This window comes from Dasypus novemcinctus, chromosome 5 (assembly GCF_030445035.2).
Source record: "Dasypus novemcinctus isolate mDasNov1 chromosome 5, mDasNov1.1.hap2, whole genome shotgun sequence".
Taxonomy (NCBI): domain Eukaryota; kingdom Metazoa; phylum Chordata; class Mammalia; order Cingulata; family Dasypodidae; genus Dasypus; species Dasypus novemcinctus.
The window spans coordinates 60,850,298-60,875,422 of record NC_080677.1 but is presented as its reverse complement, the minus strand read 5'-3'; the positions used below and the strand labels follow the sequence as shown (position 1 = coordinate 60,875,422).

General features: G+C 40.3%; 1 protein-coding gene across 8 annotated transcripts in view; it reads left to right on the top strand.

The window, feature by feature from the left end:
• The first annotated feature begins 3,309 nt into the window (after positions 1-3,309).
• The window catches only part of AKAP9 (A-kinase anchoring protein 9), a 202,505-nt gene continuing 180,689 nt past the window's right edge, over positions 3,310-25,125 (top strand). For 4 of the 8 annotated variants that reach the window (XM_058297002.2, XM_071215173.1, XM_058296998.2 and 1 more), the window contains exon 1: positions 3,542-3,817. In XM_058297002.2, the coding sequence (XP_058152985.1) occupies positions 3,770-3,817 (48 nt within the window). In that variant the 5' untranslated portion in view covers positions 3,542-3,769. Of the gene's footprint in view, positions 3,818-25,125 lie in introns of all 8 variants that reach the window. The other 4 variants (XM_058297001.2, XM_058297000.2, XM_058297003.2 and 1 more) reach the window with 2 other exon arrangements.

Below are 25,125 nucleotides of genomic sequence, written 5' to 3'. Positions count from 1 at the left end.
ACATGGAAATGGCAATCACAGTATATCTTGTAGGAGGTCAGGGAAAATATTCTCAAAATATGATTTAGAAGCAGTATAGTACTAACTCTACATACATTAGCTTGCTATCTTGCAAATAAGGAACTAGCATTATTTAAGTGGAAAATATAAAAAGTACCCTTAGAGTCTTGAATTTTATTCCTCTGGGAAAATAATTGTAGTGCAGTAGTCTCACTCTTGAGAAAGCAAGTCAATAATAAAGGAAGTATAGTTTAATTAAATTACGATTTTTACAGATGTTATAACAGAGAGTCAAGAATGAAACTCCAATCAGGGATGGCAAATAGATTTCATTCCCATTAGAAGTGACTGCCAGGGGGCTCTTTGTTGAGAAGTGTACTGAGGCAGTGGTTGCACTCAGTAGGAAAGAATGTAATGACTGATTTGCAATGATTTCCATGGGGGTCTCCAATGACCTCTTTCATTTCTCAGTCCTTGTTTTACTTAACCTATTAGCAGCATTTGCCAGTTGATTATTCCCTCCTCCTCCTTCACTTTCTTCATTTTGCTACTGGTTTTCCTCTTATCTAGTTAGCCACTGTTCTCAGTCTCATTGGCTGATTTCTTTCACCTTACCTTCCTCTTAAGGTTGGAGTGCTCCAAGACTCATTGTATCACTTCTTTATCTAAACTTGCAACTTAGAGCACAGATGTCCTGTACAAAAACAATGTGAGCCACAAATGTGAGCTACATATGCAATTTAAAATTTTCTAGTAGCCACATTTAAAAAGTGAAAATAAACTGGTATAATTAATATGTATTTTATTTAATCCAATATACTTAAATTATTATCATTTCTACATATAATGATTATAAAAATATTAACAGCATATTTTAAGTTCTTTTTTAAAAAAATACTAAGTCTTTGAAATCCAGTGTGTATTAAGTTTACAGCAAATCTCAATTCAGACTAGCCACATCTCACATGCTCAACAGTCACATGTCATATTAGTGTACCCTAGAGGATCTCATCCAAACGCTTAACTTTAAATATCATCAATGGGTGACTACTTTCAAATTCTAACTTGGACTTCTTTCCTAGACTCAGAAATCTAAGTGTGACCTTGGACTAAGTGCCATCACTTCTTGGATGCTTAACGTATATCCCTAATTTACCATCTCCAAAACTGAATTTGTGGATGCCTCCAAATTTGCTCTTCCCCATTTGTTACTGGCAACTCCATCACTGCAGTTGCTGAGGCCAAAAATGCTGGAGTCAACTTTGACTCTTCCCTTTGTCTTAAACCTCACATTCAAAAATATAACTTCTGTGAAGCAATTAGTTCTATGTTCAAAAGATATCCAGAATAAGATCACAATTTAACACCTCCACTACCACTATGATGGTCCAAACTGCCATCATCTCTTGTCTGTATTAATGCAATTGCACCCAAACTGATCCCCCAGTCTTTAATAACATAAACCAGATCATGTCACTCTGCTGAAAATTCTCTAATGGCCCTCATTCTGACACAAAGTAAAAGCCAAAGTCCTAACAATGACCTTCAGAACTCTATAGGAAGTTCTGACCCCATTACCTCTCTGCCCTCATCTCCTACCATGCTCCTTGCTCACTTCACCTCCTGCTGTTCTTTAACACACCAACCGTGCTCTAGCTTCAAGACCTTTGGATTGCTGTACCCTCACTTATTCCATGGCTCATTCTCTCATGTCTGTCAAGTCTTTGCTTACAAATCATCATCTCAGGGAATGAAATGAATTAATGAAGGACATGAATGAATGAATGACAAAAATGAATAGGTACCACAAGGAGAAACCATAGCACGAGTGCCGTGTGTTTGCCCTTCTCAAGGAGGTCAACACAAGTGATATTCAACATTTATTGAGCACCCATTATATAAAGAACAGATATGTGTCTGACTTGGCTGCTAATTAGTAAAGGGAAACATTCAAATAATCTTGTTGCTTTAGAAGATGTTCTTGAATACTTTCAGCACATACTGGCACAAATAGCCAACTTCATTAGTCACTGAGAAAGCAGTATCCATTAAAAAACAGGAATGTCTTCTCAGATACCCTGGGACTTCCTCCTCTTAGGCAATCAGAATCTACAACCATAATCCCTCAAGCCAAGCAGTATTTAATTCACTGCACCATTAGAACACTTGGTCCTAGCTCTACTCTTAGCTTGATTCGCGACTGAGCAAATCACTTCTCCCTTTATTATCTCAATTCTTTTATTATTACAATAAAATGTCTAATCTCACCAGTTCCCAATTCAGGTTAAGATAATAGGACAATATGTAATTTACCAGCTGGCATAATTATGTATACATTGTGGAGCTTGAAAAAAATTTTTACTTAAATCTTATAATTTCTAAATCAGGTCTATTTATAACTAGCCTTAAGTTTGTGGCAGATTTAAGGGTCTTTAGTCTCTCCCTTTTTCTTTTTACTTATCCTCAACTTTCACTCAACACAACTTCTACAATTGAATTCATGGTCTATTTTAGTTCACACCTGCCAGTTTTTCAGTCCACCTTAGCTCAAAACAAAGAAAAACCATGATCAACTTGAGTAATCATCCTGAGACCTTAAAATGTGTAGTTCATCTCAGGAATGAATTTGGAGGTAGGGTACTTAAAATATCACCAGAATAAGAAAGGAAATACAATGAGAAAGAAAACTGTACATTTAATGGGCCAGGGGTTGTCACATATAATCTATTTAATACTAACAACCCTTCCAGAAATTCCAGGTAAGCAAATTGGAGCTCTGGGAGGATGGGCACCTTGCTGAAGGTAATTAAAACTAGAAAGTTAATGTAGGCTGGCTTTGTCTCCACCCCAGGCTCCGAAGCTCATACCCTCTTCAGATCACCTTGCTAAGGGGAATCTCCGAGGAGGTTTTGGGGCAAAGGCCTGAGGGAATAAGCTATGCTTGCAAAGGTCCCCATTGAGGTAGAGGGAATAATAGAGATCAGAATAGCTATTTGGAGGCGGCACCTCAGGTGGGCGTTGAAAGATGAATAGGGTATTGGGCGAGTACCAGTATGGGAAGAGGGAGGGACTTTCAGGCTAAGAATGTCATTAATGAGAGCAGTCTTTGTAGGTTGAAAAAGTGACGCCCCGACTCCCCACCTTTTCCATTGGAGCTTTTCATTGTTTTCTAATTTCACCTTAGATATATATTATTTTTGTAAATTTGAAAAACGCAGTGTTTTAAAAGCAACCACAGACTCTTTTGGACTGTGGCTGGGGGTCTGGCCAAACGCCCTCTTCATCCCCAGCCAGCCGCCACCTGAAGCTGTTCATCTCCGGGGAAGGACAAGAACGTTCCAGGGCTGGAGAAGCGCTCGTTCCCGCGGCTTCCTCTCGGGTTAGAGGCGGGGACCTGCGTGAGCGGGGGTCGCTCCCGCGGTTCGGGCTGGGCTGGGCGGGTCCGCCAGCGCACCTGCCCAGCCCGGCGGGACTCGGGGCGGCTGCGCGGACCGACGTCCACTCCCGCCCCCGCCTCCCTCCCCAACCCGCGCTCCGCCGTGTGTTTACGTGGAGACGAAGATGGCGGCGACGGTGACGGCGCTGCTCGTGCGGCTGGGGACGATCCGCCAGTGAGCGCCGAGACTTGTTCCACTGCGGGCGGGGTGGTGCCTGGCCCGGCCCGGCTCCCTGGGCCTCGGAGCTTGCCGTCCCATCAACGTCGGAACCGACCTTTCGTTTCTACCCCCGATCCCTTTCCTGTCTTCCCCCACCCTTCCCCGCAGAGGCCATGGAGGACGAGGAGCGACAGAAGAAGCTGGAGGCCGGCAAAGCGAAGGTAGGAGAGGCGGGCAGCCGGTCCCGCGGTGGGAGGCGGCGGCTTGGAAGGGTAGGAGGGAGCCTGCGAAGCGGAGATCCTAGCAGCCCCAGTGCGCTGCCTGAGAGGGAGCTGCTGCAGGGGTTTTAATTTACCCTTCGCCACCTCGTCCCTCTTTCCAATAGGGAAAAAAAAGCCCTAGCGAAGGATACTTCCGTGATGATTGGATCCTGTGGCTCCTTTCTTGTGATTGTCCAAATGAAACCCTTCTTTTACTGTATTGCTATAAGCTGGTATTTATTGCTCTTACATCTGCAACCTTTCACTTTTTATTTTATTTTATTTTTTAGGGAGTTTTCTGGGTGGTGCAGGCATAGTGTTTTCCAGGGCGGAGATTTGGGGCTTTTCTCTAGTCTATGGGGGGATTTGTGCGCTAATTATCAGCTTTGACTTCCTTAGGTGGCATGCTGGCACTCTTGGGTGTGTGTGATTGGCCTGTGACAGCTGCCACAGTAGAGGCTTGAGTGTGCCACACAAGTGCCAGCTGTGAACTCCGCGTTAGGGGCGTTTTTTATGCGTGCTTTGTATATTTTTGTTGTGAGGTCTTTGTCATGGCATGCGCTTTTGTATTGTGTGGAATGTTAATGCAGTCTGTAAATGGAACTTCTGGGGACAACAGGTTACGAATTCTAAGCAACACCTATAGAATGCCTCCTTCAAATACTTGGACTGTTTCTTATATACGTATGTGTGTGTGTATTGGTTGAATCCTGATTTCATATATATGTGTATGTGTGTGAAAAAGCCTGTGAAGCACACAATACAAAATTATACACAAGTGTCCCTCATAGGGCTTAATGAAAAATTTGACAGACAATATAAATTAAATAGCATGTTTCTCTTAAAAAATTAATGTTTGGGCATATCTCTTGCCTCAAAGACGCTCTGCAATGAAGTTGCCTTTTGTAGATTATATTCTAATTGTCTTATTAGAGGTAATTGTTAACAATCATACTTGAATCACAATTAAATAATAGCTGTTTTTCCTTTCTTCTTCCTCTCCTCCCATATAAACACAAACAAAGGAAACTGGGTCAATAATTTGGTAATCAGTGAGGGGCTGTACTGCACAGATGCGGTAGTAGATGCTCAGCACAGGGTTGTTAAATGTATAAGTATGTAAATTAGTTTCATATTTCTAAAATACAGCAGGCTTTTCCATAAAATCCCACAATCAAAAGTTAAGGCTTTAGTGCTTAGAAGTACCCAGGTAAATTATTACTTTAGAATCTGTAAAGGGCGGGGGATGTATTCCTCAGAATCCTAAAGTAAATTGTTTACATTTTCTGCAGCTCTGAGGGTCTGAGCCAGCCCTATGCAGCCAAGGAAGTGGAGGTAAATTATGTGCCCCCTTCCAAAAGCATTGAATCTGATTAGGTGGATTATGTTTTGTCTATTACCTCAGAATTTAAACTGCCTGCCCCAGAAATATCCTTCCTAAATGTATGTGAAGCAATCCTATAAAACAAAGTTTACTTGAGACATAACATTTCATAGTATTAGGGGATTTATTTAAATTGCTTGCCCCAATAGTTGATTTGGCAAAATAGAATATTAGTTTCTTTGTATGTGTTTTTTTTTTCTTTCTTTTAAAATTCTACCTATTGAGGTAAAACATCTGTTTCTTTTAACTTTAACTTTTATTGTAGAAGATTATCTTATAATGTTGAGTCCAGTATTTCCATTGAGAAAGAGATACATGAGGATTACAAGGCAAGGTTTGTCTGTTGCAGAATTAGCTATGTAAAATAAAAACATTGGAAACAACCTTCATAGATAACATTAGGAGAATAATTTTCTAAGCTACATAAATGGGATGGCATATTATACAGCCATTAAAATTTTGAAAACTGATAGGAACATGGAAAATAGTGTGAAAACAGCACCGTCAAAAATAGTGTGTATATTATTATTTCAATTGTTTAAATGTGTGAGCTTGTAGATTAGGATTGAAAGGCTCTATGTTATAAATATAAAGTCAATCAGCAAACCTATGTTGAGCGCCTATATTCTACCAAGAACTGGAAATATAAAGATGTTGACATAGTTCTATTCTCAGGGGGATCACAGTTTAGTGAGAGAAACAGATACTGGTTAATAAGTGTAATGAGAGAGGAAGTATGGAAGGATTTGGAGTGATTTTTTTTTTACATTTGTTAAAATGTATTAAGTTCTGCTACTTCATCTTTAAGAATATTTTACAAAGAAGGCTGTTAATATTGCACTAGTAATGCAGCCTAGCATAATGCCTATTAAAATGTTGGTACTTGATAAATATTTGCTTAATGAACGAATGCGCAGAATGACCAATGACTGGATAATATGTGCTACTTTCTTAGCATGGTTGTAATTTAATGGCAGTATTCCAGGGTTCTCTTAATCAGATGTCAGTTCCTAACGGTTGTCACTTTAGTGTAGCCTTGGAACTGTAATTCTTATTTCAGTGCTGCTTGGATTATGTAAAGTTGGCATTCTATATTATTAGATATTTATTGATCTCCTTTCTGTTTTTGTAGTTCTTATCCCTCCTTCCTTGCTATCATTTCTCATTGCTGTGGACTTGTTTACTCTGCCTTGTTTCTCCTCATCCATTTCTTTCCCTAATTTGCTGTTTTAGATTTGCTGTAACTAGAGAGCCCAGGCAACTGAGTTTGATGGAATGGTTTATAAAAATCAAAGGCTGGTGGAGCCTGTTGCATGAGCTTTATGACAGTTTATTTTTTTTGCTGCCTGGAGGTTTACTATTCTCAGCCATGCCCTGAGTCCTCAGGTATTTCCTTAGTACTGATGTTGCAAGAAGCCTGACCCATGTAGATGTAAGACATTACTGCATTATTAAGTAAAAATTTCCAGAGCTGGGGTGACCCCATTTAACACAGGCTGACCAGGACAGCAGTGCATAGATTTTCCTTGTATTGAACCAAACAATTCTAATTTCGCTTTAAATGACTTCATTTTTCCAAGTAAAATTATTCAGAGTTACTATTTAAAGAAAGTGTTAAAACTTTAATGAACAAACTTAGAGGACAGTTGTGTAGTATAAAATATTCTGTAAATTTATATTAGATATACTTTTTTTTTAAGTTCTAATCTGTAGCAGAATTCAATAAAACCAAAATTTTGGACCAAGTGTTTGGCATTTTATAAATTGACATTATTTGTCAGATAATTATCAAGACAGTTTGAGTGTTTTCTGTTTGAAGAGAAGTGATAGTTGTTTACAAAAAAGAACATTGCTACAGGAAAGCTATGTATTTGGTTATTCATTCAATTACCAATTCTACTCAGACAAATAAAGAAAATAATGGGGTAAAATTGTTCTTTGCCTATTTCAGACACACTCCTCCACCACTAAGAAAGTTGCTAGTCCTTCTTATTTCTTTTAAAGTTTTTAGTTGTTTTTTTTTTCTCTTATGCTTATATAACATAGCTTACTTAGCTTTCAAAGTGGATGCAGCAGTTTGATACCTTGAGCAATATTTGTTACAACATCGATTCATTGCCTGAAGTTTAAAACTGTAATGCAAGATCTTCAGGCTTTGCTGGAAAAAAAGCATGGTTATCTTAGAACAGGGATTCTTAACCTTTTTTGTTCCACGGACCCCTCTGCATGTCAGGTGAAAACCATGGACCCCTTACTAAGTCCACACTATACTGTGTATTATTTAATAAATATATCACACCTGCACCAACACAGCCCCACAAGAGTAATATTTTTTTGAATTTCAATTCAAGCTCACACATCCCTTGTTAAGAACCTCTGTCTTAGAGTGTGAGCATTAAGAGAGAGAATATGGAGAAAGGAATAGGCAGGACAAGCTTCTTGAAGTGTAGATTGAACAGAGGTCTCTGAGGAGAATCCAGGAAATTCCAGAGACAGGGATGGAAAAGTGAATGGGATAAAGGACCTGAAGATACAGTGAAGGGAGACTTAGCAAGGAAGTTTCTGGTGTCCTCTAAGAGACTGAATGTTGAAAGATAGCATGTAGAAAAGAGAATATGAAAAAGATAGGATACATCTAAATGCTCTGAATATGACAAGATTGGGGCAGAAAATGTTTTCAAGCAAAACAAGCTCTTATTTTTGTAAAAGGATTTGTAGTAAGACTTAAACTATGACTGCATTTTTATTTTAGGTTACTGATTCTTGAAATGTAAATAAATTTCAACAGAAAGATTTAATCACATTTATCCTTGTATGTAGAAGCTAGAAAAAGTTACCATGTAATAGTAACACTGTATTTATTTTCAGCAAGATTCCACTAAAATTAAAAACTGAGCATTTTATTTCGTTGGTTAGCACCCCTTAAAAAATTTGAATTTGGAAACACTACAGAATTTTAAAAAATTTATTCATTTAGGTTGTTTTGCTCAGATTTTTTGGTGAACTTATAATATTGCTATTTGGCGTGGTAGAAAAGGCACTAGCTTCAGACATTGGAGACATTTATTTTCTCATTTGTTCAACCAGCATTTCTGAACGCCTACAACTATGCAGCTATGGACTTTTACTTAACAAGCATTTATTTAAATTATAACTTTTGTGCTTTACAGTCTTTGGGAAAAATCCTATCACTGTATATGGATTTCACTGGTGTTTTGAAAGATAAATGAGATAATGATTGACAGCTTTTTAAAAATTCTTTTGGTGTTATATATAAAGAAGCTATGATTATTTTTTGACTGCTAGAGTAGATTTACCCCCTTTGGTTAACTTTCAGCAGAGTCAATTGATTTCAACTTCTGCTGTGGATATGATACATTGTTAAGCTCCTGACTTTCAAAAGATGACCATGAAAAATTTTGTTTTTTAATTAGAATATCCTAATACTCAGTCTAGGGCTGTATTTCTTAAGATGGGGTTTGTGAAACTGTGGGGGAGGGGTGCTTATTAAAAAAGCATATTTCTGAGTCCCATTCATACCTCTGAATCAGTCCTCTTAATAAGTACCCTAGGTGATTCTTCCCAAAAGTTTAAAAATTACTTGTATATAGTGGTGAAATAACTTAATTTTTAATAATATTTTTCAGCAGTTTGTAATTAATTATTGCTAAGTGCTTAAAAATTACTTCTATCATTAACCCACTGTGGCCTTTTTTTTAGGTTGGTCCTTTTTAAACACCTTCATATATATATGTATACACACATACATAAAGACTCAAAAATATACACAGAGAGAAAGAGAGAGAGAGATTGCTCTCCAGTGGGATTATTTTACATCTTGTTTTTATGAAGCCCTTTGGGTTTTGCCAAAATATAAACTCTTGCTTCCTTTGACTAATAGGTTCTTGGTGAGTTGATTAGAGCATGATTTCTGTGTGGGCCAGTGAGTCATTCCATTCCACTGCCAGCTGTTTTACAAGTGCATGCTTTGGTCAGAAGGGGCACCTGTTGAGTTTTTGGCTTGAGCATAACCAGTCCATATCCACTGTGGGAAAAAATAGTTTAGTCCTCAGTACTGAAGAATACTGTCATTTTATATATAAACGCAGTAGGTCTGTACAGATACTTCACCAGTGTAAGATATTTTTGGTGTTGTCATATTGATTTCTCTTTTACTTTTAACATTTTGGTCATAGTAGTTCCCAAAATATAATTTAGGATACTAATGCCAGTATAGGGTTTATAAAGTTTTGGTTAATTTACACATGGATTTGGCATTATTCAAAAATTTTGCATTGTTCTATGAGTAGTTATGCCTAGGTTATTTATTTAAATTTATAGATTCTTTTGTGCTGTGTCAAATTCCTTTATCCCCTTTGTTTGTGAACTGTATAGTGTTTGTTCTCAGTTGCCATCAGGGTTCTGATTGTTACTGTGGTTTTCTGTTCACTGAGATTTTTATGTGGTCTAGAAGTTTCTTTGCAAGTCTAAGATTTTTTTTTTCTTTTTAAGAGATCATTTTTTTAAACCCCAAAAGTATGATTATTCAGAACTACATTAAGTGTCACTATACAAAGTCCTAGTCTATTAAAATTTGAATGTCTAAATTGTATTGATTGAATTGGTTCTCTGATTTACAGATCTCTGAAAAACTAAATGGGTATAAAGTCTAGGATATCTGCTTTCTATTCTATTTCTGAACACACAAAAAATTCCTTGTTGTTAACTAAGGATTGCTCATTGTAGGTTCTAGGATTAGAGCATATTTATTCCTCAGAGTATTTCTTTTAATCAAGTTGATGTTGTCTCAGTAGTTGCTTCCTAAGGGAAGATAGAGACAGAACCAATTAATTATAAGTAAAATATTAGATCTCCATATGTATCAAGAATGAAATTTAATCTGGGAAAGTATGGGGGGAGATTGGCAAGGGGTAGGGATGGTCATGGAGCAGTGATCTCTGTTTCATCCTGACACTGTTTATGTTCTATTGACTGTATATGAATATCTTGATTTCTTTAGTCACCATTAGTAGGTGTGTAAAAAATGTGTAAAAACTGCATTAGCAAATAACTCCTGAAAGTTTACATATGAAATAATAGTTTTTGACAGAAAGTTAAAGACACCCTATTTTCTATTCATAGGTAACTTAAAATATATTTAATTTATTGTAAAGGGTAAGAAAGATGACCAGTTTTCTGACTTGAGTAACTGAGGTGATGCAGGTCTTTGAAATAGGGAATATGCATGAATTTGAGGGCAAAGGAAGATTTAAGTGAAATGGGTCTCCGAGATAGGAAATATGGGTGGATTTGGGAAGAAAGAAATATTTGAATAAGATCAAGATGAATTTTGTTTTGTATATGTTGAGTTGGGGTACCTACAGGACATCCAGGAGGAATGGCCCATTGTGAAGCTGAATAGGAGTCTGGAGCTTAAGACAGAAGCCCATGCTAGAGATATGGAACATAAAAATAATAGCTGATAGTCCAGGAGTAGGGAGCTCACCCAGGAAGAAGGCTGAGAGGAGGTGCAAACAGAGTTGAATCCTGGGAAGCACCCACATTTAAATAGCAGGTATAAGAGAAATATCTGCAAAGGAGACTGTGACACTGACTATTCAGAAAGCCTGTGAAACTCAGCGAAGACAGAGTTTAGGTATAGTGAATGACCAGTAGTTGTCAAATGTGAGAAGTCAAATGTGACGCAACATGAAAAGTGACCTTTAGCTTTAGCTACAGTTGGTCAGAGTAGGTACAATGGAAAGTGAAATATAGAATCTAGGTTGCTGTGGGATAAGGAATGAATGGGAGTCAAGAGAAGGAGATGGTGAATGCCAACTGTTTTTTCAAGGAATACAATGTTAGTAAGTTATGAACTTGGATTAGACCAGGCTGCCTGTATCAAATCTTGACTCTACTAATTTTAGCTTCTGTGATGTTAGGTAAGGTACTTAACCTCGCTGTTTCCCATTCCCCACCTATAAAATGAGAATAATAACATTCCTCACGTTGGGGTTGTTGTGAAGATTCATTTAAATACATATAAAGTACTTAGAACATTGTCAAGCTATTAAAAAGTATTCAAGAAGTGTTAGCTATCGTTATCATCATCATTGTCATTCTGGATCGTAGAGGATAAAGTTTTAATCAATAGAGGATTCATTAGGCAGAAAATTAGATTTGAGAAGTAGTCTGGGACCAGATAATGAGGAGCCATATGTGTCATTTAAAGTAATATGGATTTTATCCTAAACGTAGCAGGAAACTTTTAGAATATGTGTTTGGTATGTTTAACCTCAAAAAAAGTTATGCCTTTCTCAAAAAATAATTCCCATATTGAGGTAGGTATACTGCTACCAGGTGGTATTATATGCTGCTGATATTCAGATGAAGCAGTGAAACCACGCTGTTTCTTTTCTTCTCTTTTTTTAAAAATTTATTGAAGTGTATCACTCACACACAAACATACATAAGCAATAAGTGTATAGTAATAGTTGTGAACTTACAAAACAAACATACACAGCATCATACAGGATTTTCATAACTTACCTTAGCACTAATACATTGCATTATTGTTAAACATTTTAAACTAATGATTAAAGAGCATTGTCAACATATTACTACTAATGAAAGTATTTTCCCAACCCACCCTCTTATTATCTTTATATCATTTATATATAAGCATACATAAACAGTAAGTGTATAGTAAAAGTTGTGGACTTACAAATCAAAAATGCATAACATTATACAGGGGTCCCATACATCAACCCTCCACCAACACATTGCATTGTCGTAAGACATTTGTTACAGATTATGAAAGAACATTGTCAAAATCTTACTACTTATTCCTTATCTTACATTTTATGTGTTTTCCCCCAACCCACCTTATTATTATTTTTTAAATGTATTTTTTATGACAGAAGTTGTAAACTTATAAAACAATCATGCACATGTGCAGAATTCCCAAACAACATCCATCTAACAAACACACCACACTGTGGTGGAACATTTGTTTACAGATAAAATAATATCATCTGATTGTTACCATGTCCATAGTGTCCATTTAGCACACATTCTCCATACTGCCCCATTATCAACACAGTACATCATTGGCATAGATGCAATCATATTCATTATTACTGCTAATCAAAATCTGTATGTGTCTCCAGTTGTATTTTTTCCATGCTTCTCCACATTCCCACTACCCTGCAGTAATAATGTACATTTGCTGTAGCTCACAGAGGACATTCTTGCATCTGTACCATCAATCACAGTTCTCATCCACCTCTTGGTTTACTGTGCTATTCAGTTCCTAGATTATTCTCTAGCATTCTGTCAGATGGCTGGCATTTACATCCCTAGACTACCGTTTTCTGCTACATCCCGGTTATAAACTAGCTGTTACCCACTATTTGTTATCATCCACTCTCTACATTTCCACACTTTTACAGTAAAGCTAATTAAAACTTCTACATACGTTAAACATCAATAGTCCATCTTAGTCTTCCTCTTATCTCCTTTAAGAATCCACCACCTACCACCAGGTCTTGAAGATATTTTCCTGTTATTTCTTCTAGAATCTTTATGGTTCTTGCTTTTATATTCAGGTTTTTTATCCATTTTGAGTTAATTTTTGGATGAGGTGTGAGAAAGGGGTACTCTTTGCTTCTTTCAGTTATGGATATCCAGTTCTTTCAGCACCATTTGTTGAATGGACTGTTCTGCCTGAGCTGTATGGGTTTGACAGGCTAGTCAAAAATCACTTGACCATACATGTGAGGGTCTGTTTCTGAACCATAAATTTGGTCCTATTGGTCTATGTCTGTCTTTATGCCAGTACCATGCTGTTTTTACCACTATAGCTAGGGAATATAATTTAAAGTCTGAAGGTGAGAGTTTGCTTTTCCTTTTTAAGATGGCTATTCAGAACCCCTTACCCTTTCAAATAAATTTGATTATTGCGTTTTCAATTTTAAAAAATGCTGGTGAACTTTTTATCAGGATTGCATTGAATCTGTGTATCAATTTGAGTAGAATTGATGTCTTTATAATATTTAGTCTTCCAATCCATGAGCATGGAATGTTCTTCCAGTTATTTAGGCCTTTTTTGATTTCTTTTAACATTGAGTTGCAGTTTTCTGAATACAAGTGCTTTACATCATTCGTTAAATTTATTCCTGTTTGAGTTTCATCTGTCATATTTTATTTTCCCCATTCTTTTGATACTTTTGGTTTCTTTTATTGATAAAAATCTTCATTTCTAGACTCTCTTTCAGGCCTTTCTCTCCTGTCTTTTCTTTTCAGGCCCTAGCGTACCCTTTAGCATTTCCTGAAAATCTGGCCTCTTGTTTAGAAATTTTCTCAGTTTCTGTTCATCTGTGCATATTCTAATCTTGCCCTCATTTTTGAAAGACAGTCTTGCCAGATATAAGATTCTTGACTGGAAACTTTTCTCTTGTAGTATCTTAAATATATCATACCACTGTCTTCCTGCTTCCATGGTTTCTGGTGAGAAATCAGCACTTAATCTTACTGGGTATCTCTTATATGTTATGCATTGCTTTTCTCACTGTTTACAGAATTCTTTCTTTGTCTTTGGCATTTGACATTCTGATTAGTATGTATCTTAGAGTTGGTCTATTCAGATTTTTTCAGATGGCAGTACGTTGTGCTTCTTGGACATGGATATCTATGTCCTTTACTAGGTGCTGCGGCCAGCGGGGGCAAATCCAGGGACCTGGGGAAAGAAGCAGGGTGGGGCAGGAGTCGAGAGAAGAATGGAGACAAGACAGGGTTCTGATCAAGCCTCCGTTTATTTGGGGTAAAACACAGGAATATATAGAGAAGGAAGGGAACGTGTACATCGGTGATAGGCTGGTCTTGTGGGTGGCAGACGTCCAAGGAGGGGATTGGCCAACAGTTCGCGTCGGGTCTGCAGAGTCTCGCGTCTTGCACATGCGTATTGCTGTGGTCGCCAGAGTTGCGGCGGGAAGGGGAGAACAAAGAAACAAAGAGAGTTGTGGCGGGAAGGGGAGAACAAAGAAACAAAGAGGAAGAAGAACGAGGAAATGATAGGGCAGATTTGTGAACTCTGCCATGTTGTGAGATCCGCCATGTTGTGAGATCCGCCATGTTGTGGGCAGCTGTAATTAGGTCTCACAGCGGGTGGCTCCCCACAGGTCCCCCTTTTCTGTTTAATGTGTAATGAATTGAAGAAAGGAACAGCCGGCGACGGCTCACATTAGAGTAGGGCTTATTTTCAGTAGTGGCATGCGGCTGCAAGGTGCTCCCGTGCTGAAAGGGGGGCTGTGCCTGTCTTAGGTCGGGGCTGCACCTGGTAAGCGATTTGCCTTACCCGGTATGCGATCAGTCTTACCCGTCATTGGGAATCATGGCAGCAAAAGGCCACGTCCCTGTCTTAGATTAACTGATGGGTCAGCCCAGTTGCCCGTCATTGGCTAACCAGTCCAGTGCCTCAGCGACAAGTAAGCTATAGCGGGGAGTTCTACACCACGCATGACATGCATGATGTACTGAGATTAGTGGGTGTGGCCACACCTGCCCCGGTCTTGTCAGGCCAGAGTGCCCATTGCTCATTCGAGCCGCTGGATCTTTGCCGAAGCTGTTCAGTGATATCAATTAAACAGAGAAGGTTAAGCCAAGATAAAGGAGGTGGTGACTGTAAGGGGAAAACAGGCAAAGAAATGCTGTCAGGGTACAGGATAGCAAATGAAACAACATAAGAAATTTGCATTTTCAAAGGTCGGCTGTTTGTTCTTCGGTCCGGATGGGTTGGTACTGATGAACAGCGGCAAGATACATCACGTGGGCCGAGATTTGCTTCATCCTTTCTTGGAGAAATTTAAGGAGGCAAGGTGCAAATGCACAGATTAATATGAGAGCGATTAGGGGGCTGAGGAGGGGAGCCAGCCATGTCACGAGAGGGGAAGTGAGCCAGGCTGACAGGGAGGAGGTTGACTGGGAGGGCAGTATCCCTTCCCACAATTCTCGTAGAATTTTAACATTTTGCTCAACAATACCAGATTCATTTATGTAGTAGCAGCATTCCTCCTGAAGGAAAAGGCAGGTTCCCCCTTTTTCCGCTGTAAGTAAATCAAGGGCCCTGCGGTTTTGAAGGGTTACTTGGGCAAGGGAAGTAAGCTGCCTCTGGAGGGATTCAAGGGATTCGGCAGTGGATTGTAGGTTAATCTGCCGTAATGCTTCAAAATGTTGTCCCTGCAGGACAGAGTGTGCCAATCCACCAGCGCTAAGCCCGAGGGTAGTGACTGCGCCTGCAAGGGCCGTTCCGATTAGGATTGGGAGTAAAATGACTCTGGGCTGACGGGGGGCTAAAAGACTGTGCAATTCCCCCTGCATATAGTAGGTTAAGTGGGGGGTAAGAAGAACCGGAATGCAGGGAACAAGGATAGAATTGTTGATGCAGCGAGAGACGGTACCGTTACACCAGTAGAGGAGTGGAGGAGAGGCACAGGTAGCGTTGCCAGTTAGATTGAGAGTACATTTAAATGGGGGGGCAGAGCGAACTGTCGTGTTGAGAAGTATACAGGTGAGATTGCCCTGAGGTGAGGCAAGGGGGAAAATTTTGGCGGTGTCATCTGCGGCGAGAGAACTGTTGAATGAGGGGGTGGCGCTTAGAGGGATTGGGGTAGCAATTAGCAAGGACTGTTGGAAGGCAGTGCAGAGAAAGCAGCTGGTGATTTTTAGCCAATTGGTGTTATTTAAGAATGTCTAGAGTGGTTTGAATAATCTCTGGCCATGTAAGTAAGGGTGTGCTAGCAAGGCTTGCTTTTAAGCTTAACTCTTGTTGCTTTATATCTTCTGCAAGGACTGAAATGTCCCAGGTAGTATTGTACTTAGAGACAGTACAAAATACAGAGATAAAGACAGTGGGTTTGGAGTGCACGACTTCATGGTAGAGAGCCCCTGTGACTCCCGCATTCCACTTACCATATTGGGATCCTGAATATGGAGCCAGGTAGTACCGTTGTGGTGCTGGTGGTAGATACACCATTTGTTGGCGACGCCTCTGCAAGATTGCGGGCGGTCTATGGTACATTGCCAGTAGGGGCACCTGCCATATGTCTTGTTATAACCATGTTGGGTGCAGAAGGTGAGCGTTTGGCAGTGGGGCCAGCACATGTATGAACCAAGGGCAAACAACCCTTCTCCCTTTCTCCGGGTTGCCCTATTGATTACAATGTCGAGGGGACCTTCACACTTGGTTGGACCGCAGTATGCCGTTCCTAGAGGTTTAGAATTTTTCTGGACTAGTGGGTCAGTATATGAGTAAAGTACTGAAAAGATAACTGCATAGTGATCCTTTTTGACCTTACTTGCTGATGTCTGTGGTGCAGGGAATGAGAGAATTAGAACAAGGGTGAGAGAAAACACAAGGGAGTGCATTATGCGTAGGTGGGCTCAGATAACAGGCGATAGTGAGAAGGCGGCAAATATACGTTACGAAGAAGAGAATTAGCAGAACTTTCTCTTGCGTGGTCCAGTCGTTAGGTGCTCCGGTGTAGAGCAGGAGGGCTTCTATGATGATGCCTCCACAGATGAAGAGAATTCCAGGAACGGTGCACGCCTGCATGAAGGTTGACGATTACCGAGACGTCTTCCAGGGAATAGGCAATTCCCTGAAGGTCTCCTCCGCCCAGGCTGAAAGCTCAGGTCTTCCGCCCAGGCTCACGACCCAGGTCTTCCTTATTTACAAAAACCACCTGCGCAGGTTTTCCTTTGTGTATCGGCTTGCTTCTTCCCCCGGGTCCCGTAAACAACGGTGGGCGGGGCCCACGACGTTGGGCGCCACTTGCTCCGGCCGGCGGGGGCAAATCCAGGGACCTGTGGAAAGAAGCAGGGTGGGGCAGGAGTCGAGAGAAGAATGGAGACAAGACAGGGCTCTGATCAAGCCTCCGTTTATTTGGGGTAAAACACAGGAATATATAGAGAAGGAAGGGAACGTGTACATCAGTGAAGGCTGGTCTTGTGGGTGGCAGACATCCAAGGAGGGGATTGGCCGACAGTTCCCGTCGGGTCTGCGGAGTCTCGCGCCTTGCACATGCGTATTGCTGTGGTCGCCAGAGTTGCGGCAGGAAGGGGAGAACAAAGAAACAAAGAGAGTTGTGGCGGGAAGGGGAGAACAAAGAAACAGAGGAAGAAGAACGAGGAAATGACAGGGCAGATTTGTGAACTCCGCCATGTTGTGAGATCCGCCATGTTGTGGGCGGCTGTAAATAGGTTTCACAGCAGGTGGCTCCCCACAACTAGGGTTGGGAAATTTTCTACCATTATTTCTTCAAATATTCCTTCTGCCCTTTTTCCCTTCTCTTCTCCTTCTGTGACACCCATGACACATATGTTCATGTCTTTTGCCGTCTTTAAGTTCCCTGAGACCCTGTTCCATTTTTTCCATTCTTTTCTTCATTTGTTCTTTTGTATGTTCACTTTTTGAGGCCACTTCTTGAAACTCACCAATTCTTTCTTCTGCCTCCTCAAATCTGCTATTATATGATTATATGTTTTTAAAATTTCATTTATTGTGCCTTTCATTCCCATAAGATTTGCTGTTTTTCTGTGTATACTTGTATGCTTTCAAATTCTTCTTTGTGCTCATCTAATGTCTTCTTAATATCCTTAATCTCTTTAGCCATCTCATTGAATTTATTAAGGAGATTTGTTTGAACATCTATGATTAGTTGTCTTAAGTCCTTTATGTCATCTGGAGGCTTATCTTGTTCCTTTAACTGGGCCATATCTTTCTGTTTCTTGGTGTGGATTGTAATTTTTTGTTGGTGTCTTGGCATCTGGCTTGCTGGAGTATTTATTCTGGGTGCAGTTTTTCTCTTTAATTGAGGGCTCCCTACCCTTTCTCCCTTGCTCGTTGTGCAGTAGGGGCCAAGGATATAGCTGGTGCTATAAGCTGTGAAGGCTCAAGCTGCCCTCATTGCCCCAGGGACAGATGAAGCTTCTTTCAACTTTCTCCTTTGCCAGGGGTAAGACAAGTCGTGGAATAATCCAGGTTGTGCAGGCCTAGACTGTAGTTGCCTAGAGAGACTGATGAGGCCTCATGCCCCTTCTCCCCTGCCTGGGACAGGGATGGAGCTGCAGGTGTGGGCAGCAATCTACGCAGTGCTGGTCCAAGAAGACCTCAGTTGCCTCAGTAGACTTCTGATAATTCAGTCTGTGCCAGCCAAAGGTAGCTGTAATTACCTGAATAGGCTGGTCCAGGGCCCACCAGTCTCCTCCCTGCCAGAGTTGGGGTTGAAACCTAGGTAGGGCTGCAGGCCGATCTGGGTGAAAGAAACTGGTTCCTACTGTCACTGTGATTTTTGATCATCCCAGCTTCCCCTCATGCTGGCAGTGGAGTCAAAATGGCAGCCACTGGCCTCTTTCTGACTTGGACAGATTCACACCATAGCTGTTCCTAGGGCTATACCTTAGCCAGCAGAGTCTGCTAATCACTAGCCAAAATCAGTGGTCAACTGTCTCCTCCTCCCCTGTGTTTTGGAAATGGGAGCTTATAATTCCAGTCACAGAATAGCTCCCGGGGCAACTCACACTACCAAAGTAGGAAAATCACCATCCTCTGCAACTTGGCTGGTAATTTCCTGGAGAGGTTGGCACAGGTACCCCCAGCTTCTTCCCTCTCAGAGATGGGGCTGGGGCTTAGGCTAGAGCTGCAATCTTACCTGGATGAAAAGAAGCCGGTCCTCACCAGCACTGTGATTTTCAGTCTCCTCCTCTCCCCCTCACTTCCCCTCATGCCAAGCACGGAGTTAAGATGGCAGCTACTGGCCTCTTACTGACTTGGACAGGCTCAAACGTAAACTGATCTCTGGATTATACTTTAGCTCGTTGAATTTACTCATCAGCAGCTGAAGTTGGTGCCCATTTGTCTCTTCCTCCCCCATTTCTGGGAAGTGGAGCTTTCAAATACAGCCACAGAGCAGCTCCCAAGGCAGCTTGTGCCTTCAGTGGAGGATGCGCACCCTGTTTCTTTTCTTTTTAAATGTAAAGCATTGACTGAATTAAAATAACTCTTGTTGTAAAATAAAGTGGAGAGAAAAGAGGTCATTGTACATGTTGGAGAAAAACAGGCTTACTGGGACACGAGAGTGATATGACCACAGGCAGAGAAAGAATTTATTGGGAAGCTCTCTCAACAGAGGGGGTCTGAATAACAGACTTCAGCCCCCCCATCATGCTCATGAAGAGAAACTTCAGTCTATTCCTGGAAGGGGGGATTTGAATTTATACAGAACTTTCCTGGGCGGGGAAATGATAGTTGGTGGGAAGGGATTGAGGGTCCAAGTGAGGTGCAGGGGCCAATAGGAAACGCTAGAGGTGAAAATTTTCCGATAGTGACTAGAAGATAGTGGGTCAGGGAGTTATGGTTTCTTCAAATGCTGCAGGAGCAGATGTTTCTTTGATCTGTAGGGATTTTATCTCCCTCTGATATGCAGGTAGGGAAGGTTTCCATTTCTCTTTACTCCTGTCTCTATGTGGTTTCTTTGTTTAACCTGTGGGGAAGTGCCATGCCCTTAGACAATGTAGGCTTATGGGGGATGGGATTAGCCTTTCCCCAGTGCATATCAGGGGAAACTGAGCTATAGCTTGTTAATTATTGCAAGACTAACGGTAGAGATACAGAGATTTCCAAAAATGGTCACAGAAGTGTGGTTGATCTTCCTAGAAATTAAAAAGCCCTTAGGAACTGGTGCTCCATCAACTCTTACTTTCTTTCACAATATCTGGTACTTCTCTCTTTGCAGACCATTTTTCTTTGTTTCCTATCCATTTGTGCACAGCCAAAATTGATGGGATGAGTCCCCAAATCTTCTTTGTCCATTGGAGTTGTTTCCCCATTACTAAATTTTGTCTAGGTTCTTGACTATGCTGCAGAAATGAATTTCAAGAGCACATTGGGTGAGTTAGGCCAGTAATTTATTAAGGTAGGGAGGGAAGAGAAATGGGAACATGGGTCCCAGATAGAGAGGAAGGGTCTGAAAAGCGATAAAGCAGGCCGATTTACAGACTACAATTCCCTATTATAGATTATAGATGCCCAGGTTTTACTTGCATGGTGACCATGGCAGGGGAAAAATGGTGAAAGTAGAGCACAGAAGGCAGGAAAGGGGTCCAAAGGCAAGAAAGTGTTCAGGCCTTGTGCCTGGTTTTTGAACCATTAATTATTCCACCCTTTTGCTAATGGCAGGGGAGGAGTTTCAGCTGTTCGATGTTTTGATTGATTGCCCCACCCATCAATCCCCTAGGAGGGAAATGATAAAGTCCTTGAGGAATATCCTGGCTTCTGCAGGAAATGGCAGAATCTTGTGTGTGGGGTGTTCCAGCAGCCATTTTGGGGTTATTGATGTCCATATGAACTTCTTGCCAGGTTCTAGATCCATCTGTTGATTCCCAATCTTACTTTCCGGCTTCACCACTGTGTATTACTTTTTTAAAAAAAGTATGTGTAAAATAGTAAAAGTAATAGTGAAAAGAACACATTTATACCTATCAACTTGTTTAAGAAACAGACCAGTACAAATATATTTGAAACCTTTTCTTGTCTTACCTATCACCTCACCACCTGAGGTAACTGCAATTCTAAACTTTATCATTCATTACCTTGGTTTTCTGTATCACATATGAAGGTGTATATAAACATAATGTTTTCCTGTTTTTGAACTTTATATAATGGAATCATATTGTAAGTAGTCTTCAGTGATTTGCTTTTTGCTCAGTGTTATGTACAGCATATTTACTCCTGCATAGTACTCAATTATGACTATTAATTGTCCATTCTCACATCTATGAATATTTGGTTTGTTTCTAGTTTTTTTGCTATTACAAATACTGCTGCTGTGTTCCTTTTTTTCTGTCTCTGGTGTACATGTGCAAGGATTTCTCAATGTACAGCATGTTCCAAGGACTTAGAGGTGTCCAGAGACCCTGATCACATGCTCTCTTAGTCCTTGGAGATAACTGACTGTTGGGGAATGGGTTAGGAAGAGGAAATGAAACCAAAAGCAAACTGATAATTTTGAGCTTATTAAATGCCTCTTTTCTTCACATAAATGACACTGTCAGAAATCCTTTGGAGCTGTTGATGGACACTGGATATCAGATAGAATAGGCCAATAACCTGACCAGATGTAGCAATCCTTTTATTTTTTTGTCCATATTTTCTGCAAAAAATATTTGTATATCAGAGGAATAATCCTCTATATCCTATGGTTTATAAATGAGCAAACCTCTGGTAAACTAGGCTATGTATTTATGCTATTGTGAGATATAGTATCTATTTGTTATAGATATATCTTTTTTAGAATTCTTCTTTATGTGAATTGTGTAGTGTTATTTTTATTTATTTTAAAGATTTATTTATTTATTTCTCTCCCCCTCCCCGTTGTCTGTTCTCTGTGTCTATTTTCTGCATGTTCTTTGTCCGCTTCTGTTGTTGTCAGCGGCACGGGAATCTGTGTGTCTTTTTGTTGCCTCATCTTGTTTGTCAACTCTCCATGTGTGCAGCGCCATTCCTGGGCAGGCTGCACTTTCTTTCACGCTGGGCGGCTCTCCTTACGGGGCGCACTCCATGCGCGTGGGGCTCCCCTATGCAGGGGACACCCCTGTGTGGCACAGCACTCCTTGTGCACATCAGCACTGTGCGAGGGCCAGCTCTTCACGGGTCAAGGAGGCCCGGGATTTGAACTGTGGGCCTCCCATGTGATAGACGGATGCCCTATTCACTGGGCCAAGTCTGCTTCCCTTGTTTATTTTTAATGAAATTAAACTTCCTTGTACACAGAAACTAGATAAGTTAGGAGAAAAATGCCATTCTTTTCACTGTTCATTGTTAGCAATAGCAATAACTAAGGTGATAATGAAATGAAGCAGAGATAGATGACATCTGAATATCAAAGTGTAATGACCTGTTAGCGTTGGCCAGTTAGTGCTTAGGTGGCATGGGAAAGGTGATGGGAGAGGCTGGTGAAAAAGACCAGGATCCAAGATAGCATATTCCTGGGGCTTCTGCATTATTTCTATCTTCTGGATGAGATTTCTATTAGGTGTGTAGTTGTATTAATATTACATTCTCTTTAAAATAGGGATACTAACATTTGGGCCTATTATAATTTTGTTAGTGAGTATTCCTTAAAGATCTGTGGGGGAGGTAGGCAATGAAGAGCTTTCAAAGAAGGAAACAATCACCCATAGTCCCATAGCCCACAAGTAATTACTGTTAGCAATTTGTTTCCATATCTAAGTATATATATTTTTAAAGATTTATTTATTTATTTTATTTGTCTCCCCTCCCCTTGTGTCTTGCTTGCTGTCTGCCCTCTGTTTCCATTCTCTGTGCATTCTTCTGTGTCTGCTTGACTCCCTTTGTTGTGTCATCTTGCTGTGCCAGCTCTCTGCGGGCGTGGGCCATAAGCTCTCTGCGGGCGCAGGCTGTCAGCTCTCCGTGGGCGCGGGCCAGCTTGCCTTCACAAGGAGGCCTTGGGACGTGAACCCAGGGCCTCCCATATGGTAGACAGGAGCCCAATCGATTGAGCCACAGCCGCTTCCCTCTAAGTTTATTTTTAAACTTAACTTGAATCATACTCAGTATAAAACTTAATCTTTTTTCTTTTTTATCCAACTTTATGTTGAGCATATTTTCCCACAATGTTAAAATTTTTTGAAAAAAATTATCTTCAATAGCTACATAATATTATGTTGCATGGTTGTGCAGTAATGTAACTCTGGACCTATCTTATTTTTAAAGATCCTATACTAGTATTCTGAAGTTCTGAAGAGTAATGCCTACAATTATTGTTTAGTGGTGGCTCTTTTATGAAAAAAATAAATTACTTTTTTTACTCAACAATTATTTATTGAGAGCTGCATTATTCTAGGTTTTGAGTAAAACACCTTGCCTGTCTGGGGCATGAGCCTAAAACAATGTTTTGGTAATTTTATGTATTTAGAAGATTTTTGTTGTAAACACTGTAATGGAACCATTCCACTTTTTATTCTATGTCATCTTTTTTTATGTTTGAGAGCATTTCATAATGGATACAGTTTATTGAATAGTTTTCTCAAACAGTTGTCTCTTTTAAAACTTTTCGTAATGTAGAATTTTAGTTTTTCTCCTTTATAATTAAGTTGAGGGCAGGAAGAAGAGAAGGGAAAGGGAACAATTGAAAAATTTCTCAAAAGCAAAATAAAACAAAAATAGTTTTATCTTAAAAGTGGAAAAAACTTGAAAGAGCCTTCTGATGTATCTCTTCATTGTATATTTGAGGAAACCGAGTTCTGCCAAGGTTAACTGACTTGTCCAGTGTTACGTAATTAGTTGCTAGATAGAGTCTTGGTAGACACAATAGTCTGGTAGTCTATTATATGTAATTTTGAAACATTTTTTTCACTCAACAAATATTTGTGCCTACTATGTGCCAGGCAATGAAATGTGTTGTTAAAGTCAGTATTCCTTCAGTTGCAGAATCTGTAGTGTTCTAGAACCTTTATTTAAAAAAAAACAAACACCACCAATGCCTTGAATGAGATTGTAGGATATAAATAAGACCAATGGCTAAATAAACGTAAACTCCCTTGTTGTCTTTTCCATTCCTGATATCCTTAGGTCTATTTTGTTCTGAAATTTTCCAACAGTTTGTATCTTTGTGGTATTGTTAGAAATTATGCTTCAGATCATCCTTAAAATGTTGCTTTAGCCTACTTTGGCTTTCATTTGCCCTACTTCAGCTCTACATACAAATGGTTTTTAGGTCAACTGGTGCATTCTTCTTTTTGTTTCATAGTTAGGCCCCTGGAATTTTGTTGTATTAGTTGATGTAACATTTTTTTGCATTATTCATTAGAAATATTAAAAAGGTTTAAAGGCAGCACTGACTAGTACCAATGGATACCATAATTAGAATTAATTAGGATTTCTGAAAATTTCTATAGCAGAAAACATCAAAAATGCTCCACTTATAGCTATTTTTTAAATTTTATTTTTATTTTTATTTTTTTTAAAGGTTTATTTTTATTTATTTCTCTCCCCTTCCTCCCTGCCCCATTTTCTCTTCTCTGTGTCCATTCGCTGTGTGTTCCTCTGTGTCCGCTTCTATTTTTGTCAGCGGCACCGGGAATCTGTGTCTCTTTTTGTTGTGTCATCTTGCTGCGTCAGCTCTCCGTGTGTGCAGTGCCATTCCTGGGCAGGCTGGACTTTCTTTCACTCTGAGCGGCCCTCCTTATGGGGTGCACTCCTTGCATGTGGGGCTCCCCTACACGGGGGACACCCTGCGTGGCACCAGACTCCTTGCACATATCAGCACTGCATGCGGGCCAGTTCCACATGGGTCAAGGAGGCTCTGGGTTTGAACCGTGGACCTCCCATGTGGTAGACAGATGCTCTATGCGTTGAGCCAAGTCTGCTTCCCTTATAGGTATTTTTGAAAGCTGGAGAGAATTGATAATATATTTCTTTTTTAAAAAAAAATTTTTTAAAAGATTTTATTTTTATTTCTCTTCCCTTCCCCCCCTCCCCCCCCCCCCGCCCCAGTTGTCTGTTCTCTGTGTTCATTCTCTGAGTGCTCTTTTGTCTGCTTCTGTTGTTGTCAGCGGCATGAGAATCTGTGTCTCTTTTTTTGTTGTTGTGTCATTCTTGCTACGTCAGCTCTCCGTGTGTGTGGTGCCAAACCTGGGCAGAGTGAACTTTCTTTCGCGCTGGGCGGCTCTCCTTATGGGGCGCACTCCTTGCACGTGGGGCTCCCCTACATGGGGGGACACCCCTGCGTGGCACAGCACTCCTTGTGGGCATCAGCACTGCACATGGGCCAGCTTCACACGGGTCAAGGAGGCCTGGGGTTTGAAC